This window comes from Magnolia sinica, chromosome 18, assembly GCF_029962835.1.
Source record: "Magnolia sinica isolate HGM2019 chromosome 18, MsV1, whole genome shotgun sequence".
NCBI lineage: Eukaryota > Viridiplantae > Streptophyta > Magnoliopsida > Magnoliales > Magnoliaceae > Magnolia > Magnolia sinica.
Genome location: NC_080590.1, coordinates 27,097,831 through 27,122,303, shown reverse-complemented (window position 1 = coordinate 27,122,303; position 24,473 = coordinate 27,097,831). Strand labels below are relative to the sequence as shown.

Sequence of the window (24,473 nt, the reverse complement as noted above, 5' to 3'; positions counted from 1 at the left end):
AGTGGCTGACCAACTGAGCTAAGCTGAGTTCAAGCTAAGGGTAGCTAGTGGCCGAGCTGAGTGTAGCTGTGGTTTGACTCGTGTATACCTCATATGACCATTGGTATCTAGCTAGGTTAGAGTGGGGGTAATACCGAATCCGCACCACCGAGAAGGGTACTTATTCCATGCAAGGTTTAACATGTTACGGTGATCTAGACTGTTATCTTAACGATTGCATATGGAGAAAGAACCACAACTCTTTAAGATTGTAAGATCCTAGCCATCTAATCTTTAGCATCTTTTCAAGACCATTCTCTACCCTTCTTATATCTGTCAATTGATAGCCACTGATTTAACGGTTAGACATAGGGAATTCTGGTGTAGGGTAGGTCCAATCATCTTATGGACTACTGAGCTAGGGGGCCCACTTGGAAAGAAGGGTGCATCAGGACGCTAATAAAGAGAAAATGGGAAACGGCTCTATCCTTCCTAAGGCTGAAAGTTGGGTGGGTTCAACCCTGCTGATCTGTGGCTGACCCGACCTTAGGTTGGGCTCAGGCAGGATATATCAGGTCTGATCTCAAGCTTGGGCTATACAAACACCAACCCAATAAAACTTGGGTTGGGCTCGGGTTGACCGACCCAACCCGATCATATATATAAGTTACTTATAAATTATAATTGAGTATGGATCGTTTGTGTCGAAGGCACACTAGCGATGTGAGGTCTCATTTATATATGTCATTTCTAAGGACTCAAGCTAACAAGGTATGCCTGATTTTTCTCTCCTAAATAGTTTGCGTGCTATGCTATATGACTTTTAAATGAGTAACTGTCTTAAATTTTAGCTTGTTTTTTTAAAGAAAAAAAAATGAAGTTCTTTATAATGAAAAATCACATATATAATTAATAAAATCATAAATACAAAAAATAAATTTTATATTGAAATATAATAAACTAATGTAATAACGAAAATATTAGCACGTATGCACCGACCAACCCGTTCAACCTGACCAAGCGTGCTTGGGTTAGGCTTAGGTTGAGAATTCCCAACCTGAGGTTGGGTTGCATTGGGTTGGGTTGGGTTGGTTGGGTTTGGGTCGAGGCATAGGAACCTTGCGTTGGTTAAGGTTGAGCACCAACCCGAGCAACCCGCCTGGCTTTCGGGATCCTCTTATCTGGTCAACTGGGATTTCCTAGTACCTTAATCCTCATAGGTCCGCGTCACCACTCACTGAAAAAAAAAAAAAAAAAAGAGCTTCGGACGCCAAACCATTACGGTAACGGGGAATCCCTGTTGACCCGATAACAGAGGATCCCGATTCCTGACTTTCAGCCCTAATCCTTCCCCTTTCCAGAGGAAAGAAAAGAACAATGAGCAGCGGCAGCAGCAGCGGAAGTAGAACGGTGGTGAAGCTGTTCGACGCACACTGCCACCTTCAGGACCCAAGAATCTGCAACGTGGCACCCAAGCTCATCCGTACCGCTCTCGATTCCGGTGTCCTCCGTTTCGCCGTCAATGGCGTCTCTGAGGTAATACCACCTCTCTCTCTCTCTACCTTAACTTGGGCTGCGTTTGGATGCACCACCGAATCGAATCTTGAACGCTCAGTTCAATCGAGTGGAAAGGACGAAACTAGCTGTCGAACAAAGGAACTTATAGCTTGGTTATTTTCACCTTTTTAGACTCTCAATCGCAATTCGAATCGATAGTCCATCCAAACACACCCAATCCGATTCGATAGAGTTTTTATTGAAAATTATAAATTCATGTTAGAAGGGATGGGTTTGTAATAAGTTAATTTTAGAGGAATACTAAACGTTGAACATTACGTTAGATGTCGCACACAGAAAAAGTTACACTGATTTGTTTTTCCATCTGGCCCACTGGTGGACATTAAATGGACGATTGAGATGAGAATTAATGAATGGTCTAATACAAGAAAAAAAAAACCGATTATTCAGGTTTTCAAATCACCCAACTTATTTGATTTTGACACCTATCCATAGAAGTTCCCTCGTTCTGAATAGTTTATTTTGTTTTAATTTGTGTGTACAGTCTTGAGTGCACGTGTCAACTAGAGGTGGCAATGGGCCGAGCTGCCCGGTGTTTTAAATAGCTATGCTATGTAGCTTATGAAAATAGCTCAAGTCACTCGCGTTTAGCTTATGCTATATGATAATTTAGGTATGCTGTACGTGACATAGACTATGCTACATGCTATGTAGCTCACATTACAAGTTGCATTTTACTAGAACATTAAATTCAATTAGTTTTTTCAATGATTTGTTATATTTTTCTATTTTCAATAAAAAAAAGTTAATGTTTTCATTGCTTTTAGTAAAATAATATGAGTAACAATATTAATCAATTTTGTTGCTCTTTGCTTCACGTTATACTTAATCATTGCACATTCCTATTGCTTTAGGTTGGCACCAAATATCAAGAAATTTTGTCAAATGTCATTATTAATTAGTCTGATTTGAAATTGGTGCAACCAGGCGCAAGCTTGATTAAAAATCTAGAAGTTATGTTACATTTTGTAGCTTACGCCTCATGCTTCAGAGGAGTGAATGTTATGCCATACACTATTCATTATTTTAAACATTGGAGGCACCTGGCCCAGCCCTGAAGGGCCAAAGCTTGGGCCGCTAAACTTGGTTCGAGGGCTAGGCTAGGGCTTGAAATCAAGGCCCGATGTTCAGGCTGGACTAAGCTAGTGCCAACGATGAAAGGCCCAACCCCCCCAAAGCTTGGCCCGGCCTGTTGCCTTAGTGTATTCTATATAGTATGTAGGTATTAGTCACATAGACTAGGAGTATAATAGTGTGAAGAACTTTGATAAGTTGGTAAAGTGTGATGGATGATACACATGTACTTTTGAAGTGTGCAAATTGTGGATCCCACTTTAGAAGGTGAGCAATACATTGATGCACTCATTTAAGTTCATGTATATAGTGGATAATTGGGTGAGGCATATGCTTGGTTGGCAAATGATCTTATTTGACACAAGCATGCCACAAGAAACTTTGATACTTTGGAGGAGTATGATAGTTCATAAACACACACTCACTAATTGTACACCAGTTGTACATATAGCATATATTTAAAACATTATAGGGCTAGTCCTGGCCTAGCCCTATAGGACAAGAGGCTAGGGGCTTAGGGCACGAAGGCTAGACCTGGGCCAACCTCGGCCTGGCCCACTGCCGCCACCCTATAATTAACCATCACCCTTCGCCACAGTATAAAATAGAGAATTTATCTCTAGTAAACCGGTTCTCATGAATCCAATGAGGGCCATTCGAGAACCCATCCCACATGATGGATTAATGACATCCAATCCGTCCATTAGATGCGTCATTTCATGTAACCTCTTGGCCTAGAAATCAGCCCAATTCAAAACTCAGGTGTCCCATAGAAGAGGAAACAAAGCAGCAAGGGACAACCGCCCTTGATTTTCATCGAGACTCAGCTGAGTTGCAAAACAGCCTGAGTTTTTGTCCGATCCTTCGTCCCAGCTAGGCGAAAGGTTTGTATGGCCTGGATTGCATATACATATAACATGGGAAGAGTTCTCAGTGGATTCTCATGGGTTCTCATGAGAACCAGTTCACAGGAGAAAATTTCTCGTATCAAATAACTCCTCTTTAAATAAGTACAGCTAGGATAAGGGATCAGTAGGATTACAATAGGTTTTGATTGGTTATCTATTTAAAGGTGCTGAATTGAGGAGGAGGACCAATGAAGAAATTGGTTGGCTTAAGGTGGATGATCTCCCACCCAAAAGATCATAGTCGATCCCATAAAGCCCATATAGATATCCACCACAGATTTCCAGCAGGTGAGTCGGTCTATACAGAGACCTATTGAGTCATCAACCTTTGTATCTATTTGATACAAATTCTTCTGCTTCCAATGTTCTTTATTCCTTTCCCCTGTCTATCCCTTTTACCTAAGTTATCCTTGGACTTAGAGGGTCATAACTCATACATTGGAATCAGACCCTTGGCCAATAGGACACACTTCAAGTTGATAAAAATGGAGTGGAAGATGTTGTGGGGAACTACGATAAGCACCATCAAGCCACAACAAAGTAGCTTGCAGCTGTAGAGGAGAAGTAAACATCATGGCTAAATTGGATCAGTTGCTGAAGGAAGGTGACTCGCCTCCACGATATTGAACAACAAGACTCGGTGATTGTACAGTCTTCCCACTGAGGAACAATGGATGTAGGAGTCGGTTTCACTTGTCAATTGGAACAACCTGCTGTTGCCACTGATGAAAATTATGGAGGGCCAATCAGACGGATGATGCATCTTAAGACTATAGTATTTTTACCTTTGAAAAAAGAAAGAAAAAAAAAAGAAGGAAGAAGAGAAGGATAATGCATCTTAAGATTGAATTTCCCTTGATTGTGAAATGGTGGGGGTTGCTACAATCTTTGTGGCAATGCCATACCGTGGTACTGAAGAGTTGTGTGGAAATTTGGCAAAGTGATTTGGGCTCAATTCACTAATGTGTTGTGCACTAGTTTCAGGAGTTGTCTACAAGCCAGTCCTGTGGGGTGTCAAGTAAGTTGCAGCAAACTTCGACTGTTTTCTGTTTCCAAGGGTTGTCTGGCTGAATCACATGATTACTGGAATCCTTATTGGTGGGGTTCTTTGTTGAGGCCAAGAATGAAATAAGAGATGTTCAACTCGTCAAACTTACTTCACTTATGCAAGCATTCAAGTTTGCATGGTTACAAGAATTGAATGTGAGTTTATCCAGTATAAGCTAAAAATGCTGCTTCCTAATTGACCATTACTCCAGCAAGGTCCGAACCCAAATGAGGCACTATGTAGGTTAGCCTTGGAAGGATATGAGGTGTGGATTTAAATAGCGATTTTGGAGAGTGACTTGCCTAGGGACTGAATGATGCAGGACAATTAACCACTTGCTCTAAAAGCTCAAATTGATAGAGCATGGCGAGTCAATCCCTTTATCTCATAGCCCAGGCCCTTGCATTCTACAGGCAACCCCACTTGAGCCCGGTGTGAAAATGCTCCTGCATTAATCACCTCCGGTGAGGAGTCTCGAACACGAGACCTTCTGCTCTAATACCAAATTGAATCAGGACAATTAACCACTTGCTCAAAAAGCTCGAACTGATAAAGCATGATGAATCAATCCCTTTATCTCATTGCCCAAGCCCCACATCCTATGGGTTAGGATGTCGGCGGAACCCTCCTTGTGGGACCCACCTCACATGGGTTCCACTTGACACGAGCCACCCGCCTCGCACGGGTGGGGCCTGCCTCACACAGGCTGCCCACCCCGAGTGTGCCATTGCATCCCACAGGCAATCTCACTCGAGCTCAGTGTGAAAATGCCCCTGCATTACTAAAACTACTAGTACGGCTTACCCAGATTCATCTGTTTCGGTGTTGTTGGCGACTTGTTTCATTGCCAAAGGCCATCAAGGAGATGCCTCCTCCACCAAACCTGAAATCGATATGGCTCGAACATAACTAAGCAGTATCAGATGATTTTCTAAACCACAGTATGAGGATGAGGAAACTGACACAAAAGACGAGAGACCATGCTACTAATGAGGTTTTGGTGCAATGGGCCTACACAACGCTGGTTGATTCCACATGGGAAACATGATTTTCACTACTAGAACAATTTCCAAACTTTAAACTTTGAGGAAAGGTTTGTTTGAGGCAATATGATCTTGGGAAGGATGGGTTTGTGATCAGTGTAATTAGAATAAGTAAAGCTAGTATTCAAATAAGCTAATATTTGGTAGATTCTAATTGTTTATCTATTTAAAGATGTTGAATCAAGGGATCAAATAAAAATCAGTTGGTTGAAGGTGGGAATCTGCCACCTAATAGATCACCTTTTTTTCTCCCCCCTTTTATTCCCCTCTTCTTTTTCTTTTTCTTTCCCTTTACAACCATTCCCAGTTATCTTTGGAGAGTTTTGACAATTTGTTGCTTGAAACAGAAAGATTGGCATGTGGTGAAGGAGATGGGTGAGCAGTATCCATCTATCATTCCCTGCTTCGGCCTCCATCCCTGGTGAGCTTACTTATATTAGGTTTCCTTTAACCTTCACTACATCTACATGAGTGTGCTAATCAACATGCATCATTGAATGTGCTAATTGATATGGGCTGTGCATTGGCCCAAACACTTTTATTGGCCCCTGCTGGAAACCCAGATTGATTGGATGGTCCAAACCATGCAAAATTTGGCCTACTACATCTATTAATTGCACTTTGTGTGATTCTGGTCAAAATGAGCTACCAATTAGTTGACATTGTCTTGGAAATTCTTCTAAAGAAAGAGTCAAACGTCAATGCTCAGTTTTTAGTGTTTGAGGGTGCAGCCCACTCTTCTTTTTGTATTGGGATTTCTTTTCCCTCTAATTAATATATTATCTACTTGCTTGCTCAAAAAATGAAAATTGATGTTGTAGGCAGCTTATCATTATTCTGATAATCACCCAACTGTGTGGGTTTCGTACAGCGCCTACCCAAGAGGTGGTCATTCTAATGGATGGTTGGGACCTATGAGCACCTTCACTAATGTGTGTCAGTAAAGCCAACAGCACTTCTTCATATGTACTTTAGATTGGGGTTTTCCTTTTATATATCCTTTTTCTTTCTCACCTTATCTAAATCAGGTATGTTGGGGAAAGGTCTCCCAACTGGTTGAAATCAATGAGGGAATTCTTCAACACTACGCCTTCTGCTGCAGTTGGGGAAGTACGTTTGTTCCTCTTCTTTTAGGCGTGTTTGGGGATCTAACTTAATTGAATTGAATTTGTCATGAGAAAATGAGAAAAGAGGGGTTAGCTCAATCCATAATGAGGGATGGGCCCGTGAATTGCAATTGCTACGATTTCAAGCTGGCCTTAAACACATGGATATGCTTTTGATGTCTTAATTGTAGTCATTGTGAATTTAACTGGTGCCACCCCTGCCTTGGTCATTTCCCTCTGCCTTGAATTGATTGAATTGAAAAAATTCAGTTCACCTAAGCATCCAAACACATGCTTTCTGTAGTACATGCAGGTTAATTATCCCCCACACATCTTACTGTGGGAAGAGCCCTAACAAAGGGACTAATATTTTTGACTTGTCCAGGAAATTGCTGCTCCTCATGTTCCAACATGATACGTGTGAGATCCAAGCTGTTCATGAGGTTGGCCACCAGCCAATAAATTTTTTGAACAAGCAGCCCTAGCCCGTAACAGGCTGATACAATCATCAGGCAGGCCATGTGTACAAAATAAACAGATGGATGAAAATTATGATGAAGGTCCTCATTACTCTACATACATGTATGGCCCGCCAATGAGCTGGCTGGCTTGGTTTTTGGACAGTGTCATTTGTACTTGGGCCCCGCCCAGTGGAAGGGCTTGGATCTAGCACCTCCATGTGCCACATTAGCACACACAGATTGAAGCATTGGCAGTCCAAACATGTAACTGTGGTTTTGCCAAAGGCACATCATGTTGCATGACCTTTAGTAATTGGAGGGTTTCTCGCATGCACCCACAGTGTGTCAGCTTGGACTTGACTGCCTTATTGTCATTTCATCTCATTTTCACTGACAACATTACAAAATCTCACGTTCAAGTTTTCAATCATTTTATAGTTTCAGATATTCCTTTGTCTCCAACAAAGTAACTTCAAAGATCCATTTTCTATTTCAATGTTGAATCTGTTTCAAACTTTAAGCTTGCGCTTGGATGCAGAATCAAATTGAAGGTTTGCAGTTTGTGGCCAAGAGCCTCGATATGAATGCTAAGGAATTAACGGTTTGATTTAATTGCAATTCAATTTTATATTACATCAAAACACACATCTTTAAGTGACACGAGACAAAAAATATTTAAGCTAGCATGGTTGTTTTCCCATGTATTAAAATTGTATTAGGCGTAAGGTATTGAAGTGAATCAGCTGGCATCTCACTAATTTCCAACCGTAACGTGCTTATTTGATTTTCTTGTTGGATATCTCAAGAAAATTCCTCAACAAATTGGCTCTCTTGAGGCATTTATTAGACATATCTTGCATGTCTGGCTTATGTGTCTAACATATCCACAAATGTGGCAAATTTTCAGATTGGTTTGGATAAAGGTTCCCGTGGGAAGGAAATTGACTTCTCAGCACAGGTCTTCTCATTAGCACCTTGTCTTCTTGGCATCTTACTGATAGCGCTTTGTGTACATCATTGTTGGTGCTATCGTTAACATTATCGTTATTATCTTCTTCTTCTTCTTCTTCTTTTTTTTGGGTTTATTAACAAAATAGACCTTTGGTTTGCGTTAATTATGTACTTAGGCAGCTATTGGAGAAGTTTTTTTTAAAAAAAAAAAAAAAGCCTTTGACAGTAGCAGGCTTGTTTTTCAGACAAAAATGCCCCTGCACTACTTCTGATGCCTATTATGGCGGTTGTAGGGGTTGTATTCATTAGTCTAACATGTGTGAAATCCACACCGTTGAAACTTCAATTGAGTCCACTACGTGGGCCATTGCCGTTGAATCTGTCACGACTCACATGTGTCTGATTGAGTGGAAGTCCAAAATTTTGGCCCTATTGGCCTGCAAGTTAGTGGTCCAAATTACACTACCCCTTCCTTTTGTTAGGTGTGGTCCACCCTAGAGTTGGATCATGCTGATAATTTGTGCCATGCCCTAAAATTAGAACAAGAATCGGATGGACAACGTTGATTGGAGGAGCTCACAGTGGGCCCCACAAATGGTGATGAAAAGAAAACGAAGGAGGCCCCACCCCACAAAAAGCATGTGGAAGGCAGTTGGTCTTTCGTTCCACCTCCTCGGTGTTTTCCGGTGAACTTCGGGCGATTTCTTCGTCGAAGAAGCCTCTTCCCCACGAAATCTCATCGATCCGGGTCCCTACCTCAATGATTTGCACGGTTGCAAGTAGAGGTGTACACGAGTCGAACCGAGTCGAGCTTGGCACAGCTCGACTCGGCTCGGCCACTAGCTAACCTCAACTCGAACTTGGCTCGGCTCGGTCTTCGAGCCTGACTAGCCGGCTCGGCTCAGTTTGGTCAGCAGCTCGAGCCAGTTTGAGCCGAGTTCAAGCCAAGATCAAGCCGAATTCGCCTGTGCAGCATTTTCACAAACACATGGACTACACCTTCAAATTCTCACTGTATGTAAAACACTAGCAATGGTTTTACAGGTATTTCATCAAAAACCTTGTAGGCAACATCAAAATGAAGAAAAAAGAGTATTTATTTGATGAAACATACCTTCCTTGCCACCAGCCGACACTTCGTTGGGTCATTTCATCAAACACTTGGTGAGCAACATCAATATCAAAGTAACCGAGTCACCGAACTAGTTCAATCCAAGTTCGATTCAAGTTGGGTTCGATCCCAGTCGAGTCGAGCTAGGGCAAGCTCGAACTCGGTTCGAAATTTTTTCGAGCTCAAAAAATCAGCTCGACTTGGCTTGAACTCAGTTTCGAACCAAGTTGAATCGAGCTTTTTCGAGTCAAGTCAAGCAAGCTAACCGAGGTAACTTGGTTCGTGTACAACCCTAGTTGCAAGGCTCCACCACCTAAAGGTTCGACAGTTCTTTTGCTTGGTTGGAAATCCAAATTTACTCTCCCATCGGTCTGACTTCTCTTCATGGAAGACGATTCAACCACTAGTGCTCCGACAACTCTAGAGGCGTAACAAGTAAGAGAATGCATTTCTTTTGTAATGTGGAGGATGAAATTCGTGGGTTTGAGGTTTGTGGTGGTCTCACTTCAGGGATCTCTGTTGCATGAATTGAGACCATTATAGGAATCTGCGAACTAAGACCTTGACATTCAACAGAATACCGAGACCCTTTCCCATGTAGGGAACTCTTTACAATTCCAAGATGTTAGGGTTTCAGTTCCGTGTGAGGGATCTCTTATAGAGAACCGAGACCCTTACAAGAAAGGCAACCAGAAACAGAGACCCTTACAGAAATGGGCAACCGAAAATCAAGATCCTTCGAAGAAAGGGAACCGCGAATTGAGACCCTTACAAGAAAGGGCAATTGCGAATCAAGACCTTTACATGAAGGGTCAACTGTGAACCAAGACTCTTAAATGGCAGTTGCAAACCAAGACCCTAAGTGCAATATTGAAAATGAGAACTACGAACCGATAGTCTTACAAGAGTCGTGCAACTGCAAACTGAGAACCTAGCAGTATTCTTCGAAGTGAGAACCAAGACCCTTGTAATGGCAAGTGAGAATCGCGACCCTAGTACTCTTAAACTATGAACCGAGACCTTTAAGTGAAGTGTCGTTTATTTTATTCATTGTAATTGTCTCCTCGAATATTCTTTCTTTTGTGATGTTATTAATTTTTCTTCCATGTTTTGTAAGATAAAACACAATCATTTTTCAGCTTTCATCTTGTGAGACATGATGAACAGAGACCTTTCATCTTGTGAGACATGAAAGTCCTATCTTTCGTAGGATCCACTTTTCAGATTTGAATCTTTGGTATTACATGATTGTGATGGATGGCCATGATCATTGATGAGTTTTCTTTCACATAATTCTTATTTATAATGAATAACCACGTTGAAAATTGATTGTTTATTTTGTGTTTTATCTTAAATTCTAATTCCGCACATCTAGGGTAGATCATGCTGTCTTACATCGGTAACTTTGGATTTCTGACCAAGCAAAAGAACTGTCGAGCCTTCCGGAGGTGGTAGAACCTTGCAACCATGCAAATCGTTGAGGCAGGGACCCGGATTGACGAGATTTCTTGGGGAAGAGGCTTTTTCGACAGAGAAATCGTCTGGAGTTTGCCAGAAAACACCAAGGTGGCAGAACGAAAGACCAATCACCTTCCGTATGTTTTTGTGGAGTGGGGCCTCATTCGTTTTCTTTTTGTCACCGTTTGTGGGGCCCACCGTAAGCTCCTAATCCAATCAACGTCGTCCATCCGATTCTTATTCTAATTTTAAGGCACGACATAATGTATCAACATGATCCAACACAAGGGTGGACCATACCTAACGAAAGGAAGGGGCAGTGTAACCGCTAGCTTGTGTGGACCAATGGGCCTTTCTACTAAGGCAAAAAATTTGGACTTCACTTAATCAGACACGTGCTGCAGATTCAATGACACGGATGACCCATGCAGTGGACGCAATTGAAGTTTCAATAGTGTAGATTTCACGTGTTGGACAAATGAATATAGCCCTTGCAACTGCCGTAATAGGCATCGGAAGTAGTGCAGGCCATTTTCGTCCGAAAAACAAGCCTGTTGCTGTTAGAGGTCTCAAAAAAAGGCTTCCCCAATAGCTGCCTAATTACATAATTAACACAAACCAGAGGTCTATTTTGTTAATAAACCTTTTTTTTTTTTTTTCCTTTTTTCTTTTTGGACTATTATCTATGGACTGTTGGGATCACATCTTGATCTCATGGCTGCCACCCTTGTGGCCAAACTTTAGTTCAAAAACTTGAAATTTTGACTTGACTCGATGTCCGGCTGGGTTGGGTTGACTCGAAGACTTCGTAGTCTTTACATGACTTGGCTAGATATTTTATAATTAAATACGAATGAGTGTAAACAACGGTGGCTACTACGGTGCACTGGTTGAAGGTCTTGGCTCTCTTAGCAAGTGTGAGGGTTCAAATCTCACTCACTGCATTTTGAGTTTTAAGCATTTGAGGGCGAGTGAATCGTTTCGAGTGAAGTCAGCGAGTCAACTCAACGAGTCTCCCTGAAACTCAGCCGAGTCATGCTTGGGACCGAGTTTCTTGCTGACTCAACTTGAAATCTCACCGCCTTGAGTTGACTTGGGCGAGTTTCGAGTCAAGTCAGCAAGTTGTAGAAATATTAAGTCCAAACCACTTTGGATTGAACAATGCACACATAGAGGGAGGAAGGGAGGGAGGGATCACTTCAATATTTCTACCATTATGCTGTAATTGCTGAAGGACAAGGTATGGGCGGATATTTGCAAGTGTTTCCATGTTAGGTTTGTTTTTCTTTTTCTCAGACTGAAGTTTTCCGGCAGCAACTTGAACTGGCCAAAGAATTAGAGAGACCTGTTTCTGTCCATTGTGTTCAAGCCTTTGGTGACCTTCTGGAAATAATGCAGTATGGTTCTTCATGCCATTCATTTTGGTATTTCACATGAATCTGTTACCCGAGAGGGGATTAATTGAAAATGCCATTCTCCTGTCATCATGGTTTGTTTCTTTCTCATTGGATGATATCATCTTTCATCTTTTGAAGAGATAGAAATCAACCCACAATGGTGAGTGATGATTATTCATTGATGAGAATATTCAGTGACAGTTTATATATTCTCCCATGTAATTAATTATTGTACTGCTTAACAGGATGAAAGATACCAAGTTCCTTTATTGTCTTTATGCCGCTTAGTCACATGCTATCTTTTCATGGTCAGATGCACAGGGCCATTCCCAGCTGGTGTGATTCTCCACTCATATCTTGGGTCTGCTGAGATCGTTCCTGGATTGGCAAAGCTTGGGGCTTATTTTTCTTTTTCTGGGCACCACATGTCATTAAAACCTCAGAAGGCTAAGAAAATGCTGAAATCGGTTAGTTTGATTGATTACAATGTCAATTTGAATCAGTTTTTCATAAGATGGATAGTGTGGTGTTCAACCAAGAGAATGCTTGTTTGTTCGATCCACCCTCCACCATGGGGCACATCACTTGAGCAATATGGATCACCAAAAAGTGGGCCCATCATGTATACTATATTGGGCTGAGCAAATGTTTGACCAAGCATCATACATTTCCTTGTTACATAAAATGTTATAGAAGGTCATGCTACTGAGCCTCTGATTCATCCTATAGGTACCGAATGAAAGAATTCTATTGGAGTCAGATGCGCCCGATGCACTGCCAAAGTCAAATTTAAGTTCTCTGCTTTGGGTTGAGGGTGATACTTCCGTTCCGCACGAGCTACAGAGCCAAGGACAAAATTCAGATTTACATGGTGACCTTTCCCCTGATCATGCATGTTATACTTTAACAGATACTTCTACTTTGCCAAAGGAGACGCTCAATCATCCGGCTAATATTCACAATGTGAGTTTATTGTTTTGTCTTTCCTTCAGAGCATATTAAACTTTGGTTTTGATCTTGTGTGCTCTCTTTTAAGCATGAAGTCTTCTGTTGCACAAGTTCTGAATGTTTGCTGTTTGCGATTTCATTGGTGATATGATTGTCTTCTCTGTGTAGATTGGCTATTGGATCCTGATGCGACATTGATCTGATGAGCTCCACTGTAGATGAGCATGCCCCAAAATGATCTTTGGTCTTTTTAGATGGATTGTTGCTATATTAATTTCCCAAATGTCTATTTGTTGGCTACTGATTGAATTGAATAGTGAGGATCTTCCAATTTGGAACATTTTCTGGGTAACCCATCTACATGGGGCTGTCAGATAAACAGTCTGGATCATCGAACCATGGCTCTGATCTCCACAGAACAGGCATCTCAGTACCCTCTTCACATCCTGATTTATTGGGCACATTTAACTTCCCTTCGCAGAGAATGTTATCACCAGTTGCATCACTCAGTTGAGGAGGAAGTATTAGATATGGCTTAGCTTGCATTTTTTTTTTTTTTGAAAGGTGCAAATTTTATTAGGCAAAAGCCAAAAAAAGAGGAGGAGAACAAAGCAAGAAAACAAACCTAAGCTAAGAAAAAAGGAGAAATAACAATAATACAACAACAGTGCCCGCTGGGCAACAACAGAAACCCCAAAGGAAACAGAGCAAACAGACCCCCAACTCAAGAAGCCCAATCCCTGAATAACAGAGCAACTCTATTAAATACACCAACCGCCGAGAGACTCTTGTCACAAAAACACTGGTTGTTTCTCTCCCCAAATAGCCCAAAGGGCTGCGAAAAGAATAAGGCTCCATTTCTTTCTACTCAATTATCCTCTGTCCATTGCATGCTACATGAGCAGAAAATTTCTGATGGCAAAAGGCATGACCCAACAGACATTAGCTAGGGAGAAACCTTTGACCAAATGACAGTCAAGAAAGGACATTTGAGAAATCGGTGGTTGACGGTCTCTTCATCTCTTTGGCACAAGAGGGACATATTCGGGAGAATCATTCCCCCTTTCCTAAGGTTGTCAATGGTGAGAACGTGACCCCTCCCTGCCAGCCACACAAATGCCATGATCTTGGGAGGTGCCCCATACGTCTGCACGAACGTGGAAGGATTTGGGCTCGCCAGCTTGGAGAGAAACTCGAAGGAGCGGACTGTGACGGAACCTGAAGCTTTCATCTTCCAAAAAAAAAGAATCATTTTCCTCTGAGTGAATTACAATTCCCTGCAAGCGGTAAAGTAAATTAGACAAACTAGCAATTTGACTATCTGTGGTGTAGGACGGCCTAATCCAACCCTAAATGAATGCGGTATTTGAAAGGGGCAGATTTATGCAAAAAAAACAAAACAAATTAATTAATAAAATGAATGTGGTATTTGAAAGGGGCAGATTTATGCAAGCATTAACAATAAAATTCAACATTATACATATAAAACAAGAAGGAAATAAGGAAAATTCAGCAATGATCATGGCCATCCATCACAAACATGTTGTATTGACCCTTAAAATCTGAATTTAGTCGGATCCGGCGACAGATAGGACTTTCGTCTTGCAATAGGTCCGTCTAACGATCTAGGTGGATTTTCTAATCCAGGAAATATGAATTTTCTGGATTGGAAAATTTGGAAAATTCAGAAAAATTGATGGTTCTTTGATTATATTTCAAATCTAAGGCCTTAGGTGATAGGATTTACATCAAGAATCTAAACTCCAATTGGTTGATCAGGGGATTGTTGATTCCATTTGGGGTTGATGAAATGTTAAGTGGGGATCCCTCGATTCCATTAGGGCGACTGGAGGGATTCTTCTGATGTAGAGTCTCTCCTTCTAGTGTAAAGAGGATAGCTAGGTGGGGTCTTTCTCGGTCAGTGTGGTTTCCCAAGAGATTTCTTCCATTTTTAGATGGGTTTTTAAAGGGATTTACGCCTCAATTACCTGCCTTTGAGGCCTTCCTTTTGGGAGGATTGTCTCATCTATGATAAATGTCAGCTTACTTGGTGCGTAGGAGGAAACTTTAATGTCATTCATTTCGCTCATGAGAAGCTGCATGGAGGTAGGGTTACTCAAAGCATGTAAGGCTTCATGATTGGGTCCTTAAGCATGGTATGGTGGATCTCTTGGTGGGGAGTATCCAATTTTTGTGGTCAAATGGGCAATCTCCTCCAGCAATGTCGTTGTTAGACAAGTTTATTGTTTCTCCTAGTTGGATCTAAAAGTTTCCTTTGGCTCGACAGAGAGGATTGCCTAAACTGGTCTCAGATCATTGCCCTATCCTTGTGGAAGTTGACAAGGTTAATTGGGGTCCAAGCCCTTCTGCTTTGAGCTAGCTTGGATCAAAGTCGAAGGGTTTAGCTGATTGGTGGTCTTCCTTCCATGTTGTAGGTCATGCTGGCTTTATTTTGTTTAAAAAGATGAAGCCGCTGATATCCAAATTAGCTTCCTCGAATTGCGAAGTCTTTAATTCTCAGAGCAAGAGATGGATGCTCTTCTCGGGGAGATCCAGGGTCTGGATGTCAAGGAGGAAGCTAGAGCTCTTTTGGATGATGAGATCCTAACCAGAGCTATCTTCTGACTGTTCCTCTAGGGTTAAAGAGCTTGAGATCAAATGGTGCCAACGCTCGAGGTCGTTATGGCTCAAGGAAGGTGATAAAAACACGAAATACTTTCATGGAATAGCAAGCGCTAAAGCTAAGGCCAATTGTATCTCATCTTTGGTAGTTGATGGTAAGAAGGTTTCAGATAAAGATTCTCTCTCAGGCTATAAGTAATTTCTATTCTAATCTGTTGTCGGATAAGGGGAGAATGGGCCCTCTTTAGTTAATTTGGATTTTGATTCTCTCCTCCGAGGAAGCTTCTAGCCTCGAATTGCTTGTTTGGTTGGAGGAAGTTATGGAAGTTGTTTGGGGATTAGGGTGGGATAAAGATCCGGGCCTGAATGGTTTTCCTCTGCCTTTTTTTTTCAATCCTTTTAGGACTTGATCTATAAGGATTTATTTGCCTTTGTGGTTGTAACACTCTGGTTCTCAAAACCGGAGGATAGTCGCTCCTCATTGAGAACCCGAGTATCACACTATGGAGTGAACAATTTCACATCTAATTAGTAGCAAATCTCATAACGTAAAACAAGACAACTACCATGTAAACTGGAATATTAAGAGTAACAATAAAGAAGTTTAATACATGTAAATGGGAGCAGAATGAGATCCCACAACCGGGGAAATATTTTTACAACTCAAACAAAACACAGTCTGAAATATGAAAGCAAGTAAATCCTAAAATATCAGTTGAGCTCCCACTGCTCAACTGCATCAGCATAGAGGCCCTCCTTGCCAAACTCCATCCCAGCCATCACTGGAATCCCATCATAGGGGTCTTCACCTGTTCATCATACCTGTATCTATTTGGTACAACCACACGATTGTGTGAGTGAAAACTCAGTGGGAATTTCCCGCAAGGATTCATGCACATGAATTTATTCTAAGATAGTTTCAGCCAACATGGTGCATCATAATGAAAATAGTATGAACTCCAATGTAAATGTATGGATGTATGAATGTATGTTCAAGTCGCAGTTTGGGGATGCACATCTAGCTGTCAAAATAAAAGGTTGCCCAAGGCGGACTAGTCACCCAGAAAAATACTCATAGGTACGCCCAAGGAGAACTAGCCACCTAGAAAAGACCATGCAAGTGAGTGCGCCCAAGGATATCTCCTGGAAAAATACACGGGGGTATGCCCGAGGAGTGTTCAATCCCGGAAAAGCCTCATGTAAAGAAAGATCGCCCAAAGTGATACAAATGCACATGCTCTGTGAGTTTGACTGAAGTGATAGAACTTTCAGGCATTCAATTAGACTGCGACTTACATTGAGCACTCGGAAAAGCTCATATGTCATGCGTGTATGCCATGCACCATGATACTCATGTACACCATAGGATTAACATGATTACTTTTATAAATATGGTCAAAGCTCATGATCTTTTAATAATATATCAACTGTCCACATGTGGGTTTAATATAAATTCATTTACACTCTCTAGGTCCAAAGGAAAGCCCAAATATGACATTTCCACACATTAGGATAGTAACTGGATTTCTGCTCATCTTAAGAAAAGAGATATTCATTGTACATCTTATGAGATAGAAGGAATATAGGCATAAAAAACTATGTACAAAATTGAGAAATTGCTAGGGTAGCATAAATAACTCAATTCTAAGTCCTAGTCACATAATTATTAATTATAGAATTGGAGTAATAGAAGTTAATGAAATAACTCATGTTCACCATATCCAAATGAGAAACTAAGGACCCCAGTTATTATCTACAATATTCTAATACATCATTAACTTCCATTTAAAACTAATCTAGCATATATATATGGAATTGATGGAGCAACCTCATCATGGAAACAAGATCTATTGCCTCTTAGTGCAACTAGTAGAAATATGCATGTACATGAGTAATTCCAAATATAACATAATGATTGTAATTCGATTCTTATAAAATAGGTTAGAGTAATACAATTTAAGACATTCCTACATGATTAACAATGTCGATTCAAGACTAAAGGAACCACAATCAATACTTTCACAATTTCAATGGCTTTATACACTTAAGCTTAAACTATATTGGAATTCAATGATATGAGGAAGCCATGTGGGATATCCCTCACCTTGGGTATGTATCCTTTTGCTGATTTGAAATGCTCCTACGGGTGAATGTCAGGATCCTAAAATCCAAGCAAGTGTAAGTTTAGATTTCCAATCCTACTTACCTATAGCCTAATGTTTACATAAATCTCCACTTCTACTCACTTGTCGGGGTTTGTTGAAGGGAAGTATGTCTTCCAGGATAGATAGTTGCTGGTTGTACTTGGATAAAATGTCACAAGACATTTGTGAGTCACAACCGAGTCAACTCAGTTGGGAACTGAATGAGTCAACTCACAACCAAGTAGGTGTCAGTTTTTATATCTGAACGGTGATTGTTCTCATCCGTTGGAGGGTGGATGAGGTATGATTAACCCTCAGTGTAGCCCGTTAAATGCATTCCTAGATGCACTGATTCAACAAGTTAGCACTGAGTCAACTCAATCTAGTTACTAATGGTAAAAATGAGAGGATGATGGAGCCCATTTACAACTTCTAGGTTATTTCAACTCAGGGGTTTTGTGTTATCTCTAGGGCCTGTTTGGCTGATTTCAACCGTGGAGCTCTGGAGGTAATACGTACTTTGACTCGGTCGGGTGTTCGCAGAGATAATTCGATAACGAGTTGAGTGCAATATCAAGACAACCAGTTGAGACTGATTTGTGATACCTGAGGGTGCAGAGAAATTGTAGCAACCAATCTCGAGCTCTGATTTCTGTTAGAAAAACCCCCAAATGAGGTGCTGGACTCAGCCCGACTCGTCATCGAGTCCGCATACACCGTGTAACAGGGGCGCTATCTCTCCCTCCATCTTCTCGCTCTTCCTCTTCCTTCTTCTCCATTTCTTTCTGTCTCTTCTATCCTCTCCCTTTCTCTTCTCCTTTTCTTTGCTTCTCGAAAGTCCAGGAGTATCTGGACTCAACCCAAACTCGACAACTCGGGTCGAGTCTTAGTGCGGCATGGTGGCAACAGCCAGCAGCTCATATCCCACGCCCCTGCTTCTTTCTCTCTTTCTTTTCTTCTTCACCTTCTTCTTCTCTCCTTCCTTTCTTCGTCTGCTCATCTTCCGCATCCAAATGGAGCCTGGCTCTGCTACGACTCGGCCACGACTTGGATGGGTGGGTGCGGCACAACTTAGAGCCGCTCCATGCTCTCTCTCTCTCTCTCTCTCTCTCTCTCTCTCTCTCTCGGATTTTTAGGGCCGACTACCCAAAATAGAAAGAGGGCTTTTATAGCTCTCGAAAGCCTTTCTAAAACTTTCGGATGTAACTAATTCGGGATTAGTTGTTGAGTTAAGATGCTGGTTTGAGTTGATCTAATCGAATCCTGTTTGTCTGCTAACAACGTAATACAATGAATATGTTTTTGATGGCCTGGCCTACCAAGTGAAGGCCTCGGATCGCGAAATAAGGCCCATTACACAGTGGTGGGTTTTACGGTCGGGCGGAGGAGATGATATGGCCACCCATGGCAGATTCTCCTCCACGGCCTTATCCTATGATCCAATGCTTCTAAACGGACTGGATGTGTCCGTTGATCGTTGTGGGGTCCACATTTTGGGTGGTCATTAACTTCCCTAATGGTTTGAGTGCAATAAGCGGCCGCGGCTCTTTTGTTGTAAAGAAAGCCCTAGAGAACGGAGAGAATGGAGGGCTGGGATGTTTCCGCACGAAGGGCTGAGATTGAGGGAATCCCGCACGCGGTTAGCCAGCCTCACAGCAAAAAGGCGGAACGGTTTTCGTTTTTGAAAATTCTAGCCGCACAACCCGATTTGTGCTGGTGGTTGTGGTCACACGTGTTTACTGTAATGGGCATGAAGAGCTGGGTTCTGGTCATATTTTTCGTGCGGACCCGATGGACAGTTCGGATCATTGATCCAATTTCATATGGTGGGCCCACATTCAAACGGACGAACCCAGTTCGTCACTAGCGGGAAGGAGAGAGAAAAGAAGAATTCTCTTCTTTTGCTCGGGTCAGCGGGTCAAACTTGACTTAACTGGGATTTGTGGTCGCAGCTGCACACTTGTTGGCTTACACATGCACCATGTGTGGGGCCCACAATGATGTTTAGGTGAAATCCTCCCCATCCAGTCACTTTGGACGACCCAAATCGGTACCCTTGCCTAAAGATCAGGTAGTTCAAATGTTCAGGTGGGTCACATCAAGTGATCTTGATTCGATTTGTTGATAAGCATTATTTTGATGGTCAGATCGTTACCTAATTTGATCATCACCCGTTTATAGGTTCCCAGGGCCTATTTAGGTGAGTCCTAACCATATATTTAGTCATAAAAAGTTGGGATGAGGGTGGGCAAGTAGTGGATTGTTAACTTAGGTGTTGTAAGCCTAATGATAGATAGGTTTGGTAAGTTGGGTCCCCTTTAATAAGGTCAGGGTCTTCCATTGAACGGTTTTAACAGTTTCCAGGGTCGTCTAATTACAACCTAAAGGTCGATTTCTATAATCGATGGATGGATTAGAGGAATGAAGTGTTAGATTGATCGACGGAACATTGAGGGTACGATGAGCAGCGGGGGGTCTCGTGATACGGACTTCTAGATCTAAGGTAGATTATTAGATTTACCTATTCAGGAGATAGCAATATGAAAATAGGTTTCCCTATTAACGTAAGGGTCCATCTGAAAAATCAATTGGTTGGATGACTCGAAATATGGGTGAACAGTGTCCTAGACAGTTAGATTGATGTATAATTGTATTCATAAACCGATCTCGACATTTAAGCGTCCATTGTCGTCGCGGTCCAATTCAATTTGTCAAGATGGACGGATTTTAAATTGTTGGGTGGTGATGTCTAATGTATGCTACGCATGTTCCCACCCACGCTTGTGCTAGATTTAATATAAATGGTAACACTAGAGTACTGAAAAGTACGGGTTGTTACAGTGGTGTTCTTTGACTTTGCTCGATTGTCCTCGGAGCTGGACTGCACCTTTCTGGCTCATATCCCCAAGAGTTATGGTATGGATTGTCTAAAAAAATTTAGACCCATTAGTTTTATTCCTGGCACGGTGATTTGGGTAGATGCTTCCCCACTTGGAAATGGAGGCTCGCCCTTTTGGCTTCCCTCTGGTCGCTTTGGTTGGAGAGAAACAACTGTCTTTGGGAACTAGCAAATCTCTTCGAATGGGATGCCCCCTTCTCTGTTGGGTATTTACCATGTTGTTTGAGTGTGTGTTGATGTTTTGTTCTGTTTGGATTTGAATTGGGGCTTCTGTTTCCTTGTTTTCTTCTCTTTTTTATTTCTCTTTTGTTGTGTTTGTTTCCTTTTCTTTCTTTGCCTTGGGCCCTAATAAATTGCATCAGCTTTCAAAAACAAAAACAAAAACAAAAACAAAAAAACAAAAAGCATTTCTCTGAAACAATATAAGCTGCCACTCTGAAAGATCAGAGATTTTATTTTCTATTTTTTCTGCTTTGAACTTCCAACATCTTTTCCATGCAAACAATAACAAGAGAATCTATTTTCAGGTACTGCATTATGTTGCATCCCTCATCGAGATGCCGGAGGAAGAACTTGCGGAATTAAGCTATAGAAATGCGGTACGAGTGTTCTCCTACCCAGGTTCGAAAGTTTGTGAAGGCTAAATATATTTTCTTTTGATTGCCTACTGTTCTTCTTATGAAGTTTGAGGGCCAAACATCATTCCTTTGCAAGAAACTGTCAAATCTTCATAATCTCAAACAGGACATGCAAGTATTTTCTTATAGTCACAAAAGGATCTCAAGCACTAGATTGTTAGTAGTCTGTAGAACATGCAAGTGTTATGAATCCTAGGATTATCCCATGGACCTTTACGGCCTGTTTGGACGCAACTTCTGCAAAAGGGTTTTCTTGCAAAAGCAAGTCCATAAAGACTTTGTCAGTTGATTTTCAAAAACTGATTCAATTGGTTTTTGGCGAGTGGGCTTTTTAGTGCCTTTTTCAATGAGTGGGGAATTAAACAAGGTTTGTGAAAGTGTATCCAAATGAACAACACACGAAAAAGGGGCTTGGCTCAAAATGATGTTTAGGCATCAATCGCATCTTTTGAGGGTGCATCTGAATGGTTCCTTAAGCTCAGCTCCCATACAACCCAAGGTGGGCCATCCTAGGGTAAGGCCTGGATATGATGCACATGTGGCACATTGGCACATGTGGAGCACTTGGATATTGATAATAACACCTGTGCACGTGTGGGCAGGGACACGTGGTACATGTAGCCATGTAGGGCACTTTATAGGGATTAATTGTTTCTTCTCCTTTCACCCCAATTTCTCAGAAATTACATTTTTTATATATGAGTGCAGAATGGAAAATGAGCATATTTCAGGAAACAGGAGGGATGAAATTGGATCTCCTAAAGATTTACAAAAGCAAAACAGAAATGTTCTTTCCATGGAAACCGCATTTTAAGTATACATCTCAGCAAGTCCAAACAGGATTACATTCTTCTGCACATTTGTTACCCCAAAGGTTTGTTGGATCTTTACCTAAGTAACCTAATCACCATCTTAATAAGATCGATCTCGGCAATAGGAAATTGGACCCAACCGGATAACATGACTTCCTACAAAGGCGAAAGCATGTGGGGCCCACTTATCTTCTGGTCATCAATACAGTGGTTTATCTATTAGTGATTGCCTACCAAATTTCATTAATCACCCTTCATTTGCAAGACAAGCAGCTAACTTTATTAGCCCCTCTTAAAGTATACCATTGCAAATGATGAACAAGGGACTTTTTTTTTTGCTAATCCCTTATACTCCACCGACACCATCTCTGGTCTCAAATTTTCTATCTCCTTTTTCATTCCATGTGTGGCCCGAAATGGCGCATAAAGATCTTGGCCAATGATCTGAAAACGTTGCTTCTAGTGGACCTCCCATTCATTTGTTGCCAAAGACACTAGTTCTTACCACCAAGTTCATGGAAAATGAGTGGTCCAAAATTTTCGAAGCCGGCGGTGGGACACCTTGCATGTGTATGTGGAGGGCATGATTCTCTATAATGGATCCCCTCATGGGGGGAAGCACTTTATAAAGGAGTAGACACCCTTTGTTGGTTTTACATTCATTAAAGAACTAGTAAGAAACCACTTGATGGTGCACATGTAAAAAGACAACATCCATGGTATGTAATGATCAATCAGGTCCATGCAGATGTGATTTTTATACATACACCACTACCTATTGTGCAATATATGGATGGACCTTATCGATGCATCTCTATGCTATTTGCTAGGGTTCAAATATATGGATGGACCTGATTGATGGATATCTCTATGCAAGGCGTGCTAATGAGATAGCAGAACAGGTCTAATCTGAATATGGTGGGAACCCATCTCTCGGCAGGATATAGCAGAAAAGGTCAAAGCTGAATATGGTGGAGCCCATACTCTCGGCAGGACAGATGGTAAGATGATTCATCGATCTGGACCATGAAAATAACAGGTTTTGAGAGGATACTTGGTGCAGGTACTTCAAAAATTGCATTTAGCAAACAAACATCACATTTCCCCACTGAATGTTGACGGCTAATAACTTTTGTTCTTTCAAAGGTCACCAATCAGATGATCTGAACCATTCAATCTATATTTGGTTTCAGCCACGCGCCATCGAGTAGGGTAAACTAACTAAATGGATGGTATTGATTAAGAAGTTACCATGCCACGTGGACATGAAACAGTCGAGATGGAATGCCCACCATTAAAAACTTCATGGGGGCTACAAAGGTTTTGAATGAAGCTGATATTCGTGTTTTCCTTTCAACCATGTCTGTGTAACCTAACCAACAGGTTGGATGGCAAATAAACATTACAGTGGCCCCAGGAATTTTTAAACGGTGAGCGCATTCAATCACCACTGTTTCCTGCGGTGTGGTCCAAATAAGATTTGGATCTGCCTCATTTTTGGCTCATGCACTAAAATGAGAGGGCAAAATGGATGGATGGTGTGGATAAAACACATAAATCATGGTGGGGCCCATAGAGCTTTTACAGCAGCAAACTAGGCTAAGCAATCCGAGTCCGGAGAGAGGTGTCTTTGTCTCAGTTGTACCAACTCCCATGTTTATAGTTTGAATTGAAAGAGGCGTGCTGCATGGGTAGATTCATGTCCCCAAAGTCACTATCTTTTAATATGTTAGATGATGATGACAACTCATCTTCCACACGTGGGACTGATGTAGAGCTCTCCAGAGTGAGCATAAATGCAGAAACGAACTGATCAATCACTCCTATCCAATAAATGGCCCACCAAATGGATGATCAAAACTAAAATAGTGAGTGAAACCAATTTATAGGGAAAAAATTCTGATGATTTACAAGGTCCTCGCACTCTCCTTGGCAGGCTCATCTATGATCCGCCCATAGCCATTTGATAGGGGAGAGGAATGAGTTCTAAAACTCATTGTCATCGGATGATCAAAGCGATCCACCTCAAGACATGAAAAATGGCAGTGAAAAGTAATAAAAAATAATTAAAAAGAAAATTATCTTACCATCCATTTTGCAGACCATTATTGTTGGTCATCTGGTCGAGGTGATTTCATATCACATGACGGAACCCTTCCAATCGAAGGATCCACTTGCATCATTGGCTAATTTGCAATGGGAAATACCCTGCCGACCATGAGCGGGCCCACCTGTATCATTGGCTAATTTGCAGTGGGAAATTCGTGGAGGCGTGTTCATTACACATTTGAGTGGG

General features: G+C 41.5%; 1 protein-coding gene across 4 annotated transcripts; it reads left to right on the top strand.

Annotated features, from left to right (window-relative positions):
• The first annotated feature begins 1,317 nt into the window (after positions 1-1,317).
• LOC131232502 (uncharacterized) lies at positions 1,318-21,744 on the top strand. 4 transcript variants are annotated; one of them, XM_058228778.1, is made up of 8 exons: positions 1,319-1,515; positions 5,978-6,051; positions 6,659-6,740; positions 8,105-8,155; positions 12,014-12,114; positions 12,428-12,581; positions 12,844-13,077; positions 21,255-21,744. In XM_058228778.1, the coding sequence occupies exons 1-8, from the start codon at positions 1,357-1,359 to the stop codon at positions 21,369-21,371; spliced, it is 972 nt and encodes a 323-aa protein (XP_058084761.1). In that variant the 5' UTR covers positions 1,319-1,356; the 3' UTR covers positions 21,372-21,744. The 4 variants fall into 4 exon arrangements, with proteins under 4 accessions (XP_058084763.1, XP_058084761.1, XP_058084762.1 ...); XM_058228782.1 differs by having other exon boundaries at positions 1,375-1,515; positions 5,982-6,051; positions 8,105-8,157; positions 12,016-12,114; XM_058228779.1 differs by lacking the exon at positions 8,105-8,155.
• Positions 21,745-24,473: the final 2,729 nt, after the last annotated feature.

Coding starts and splice junctions, on each gene's coding strand:
- LOC131232502 (XM_058228778.1), top strand. CDS start 1,357: ATGAGCAGCGGCAGCAGCAGCGGAAGTAGAACGGTGGTGAAGCTGTTC. Junction 1,516..5,977: donor CCGTCAATGGCGTCTCTGAG/GTAATACCACCT, acceptor TGCTTGAAACAG/AAAGATTGGCATGTGGTGAA. Junction 12,115..12,427: donor GACCTTCTGGAAATAATGCA/GTATGGTTCTTC, acceptor TTTCATGGTCAG/ATGCACAGGGCCATTCCCAG.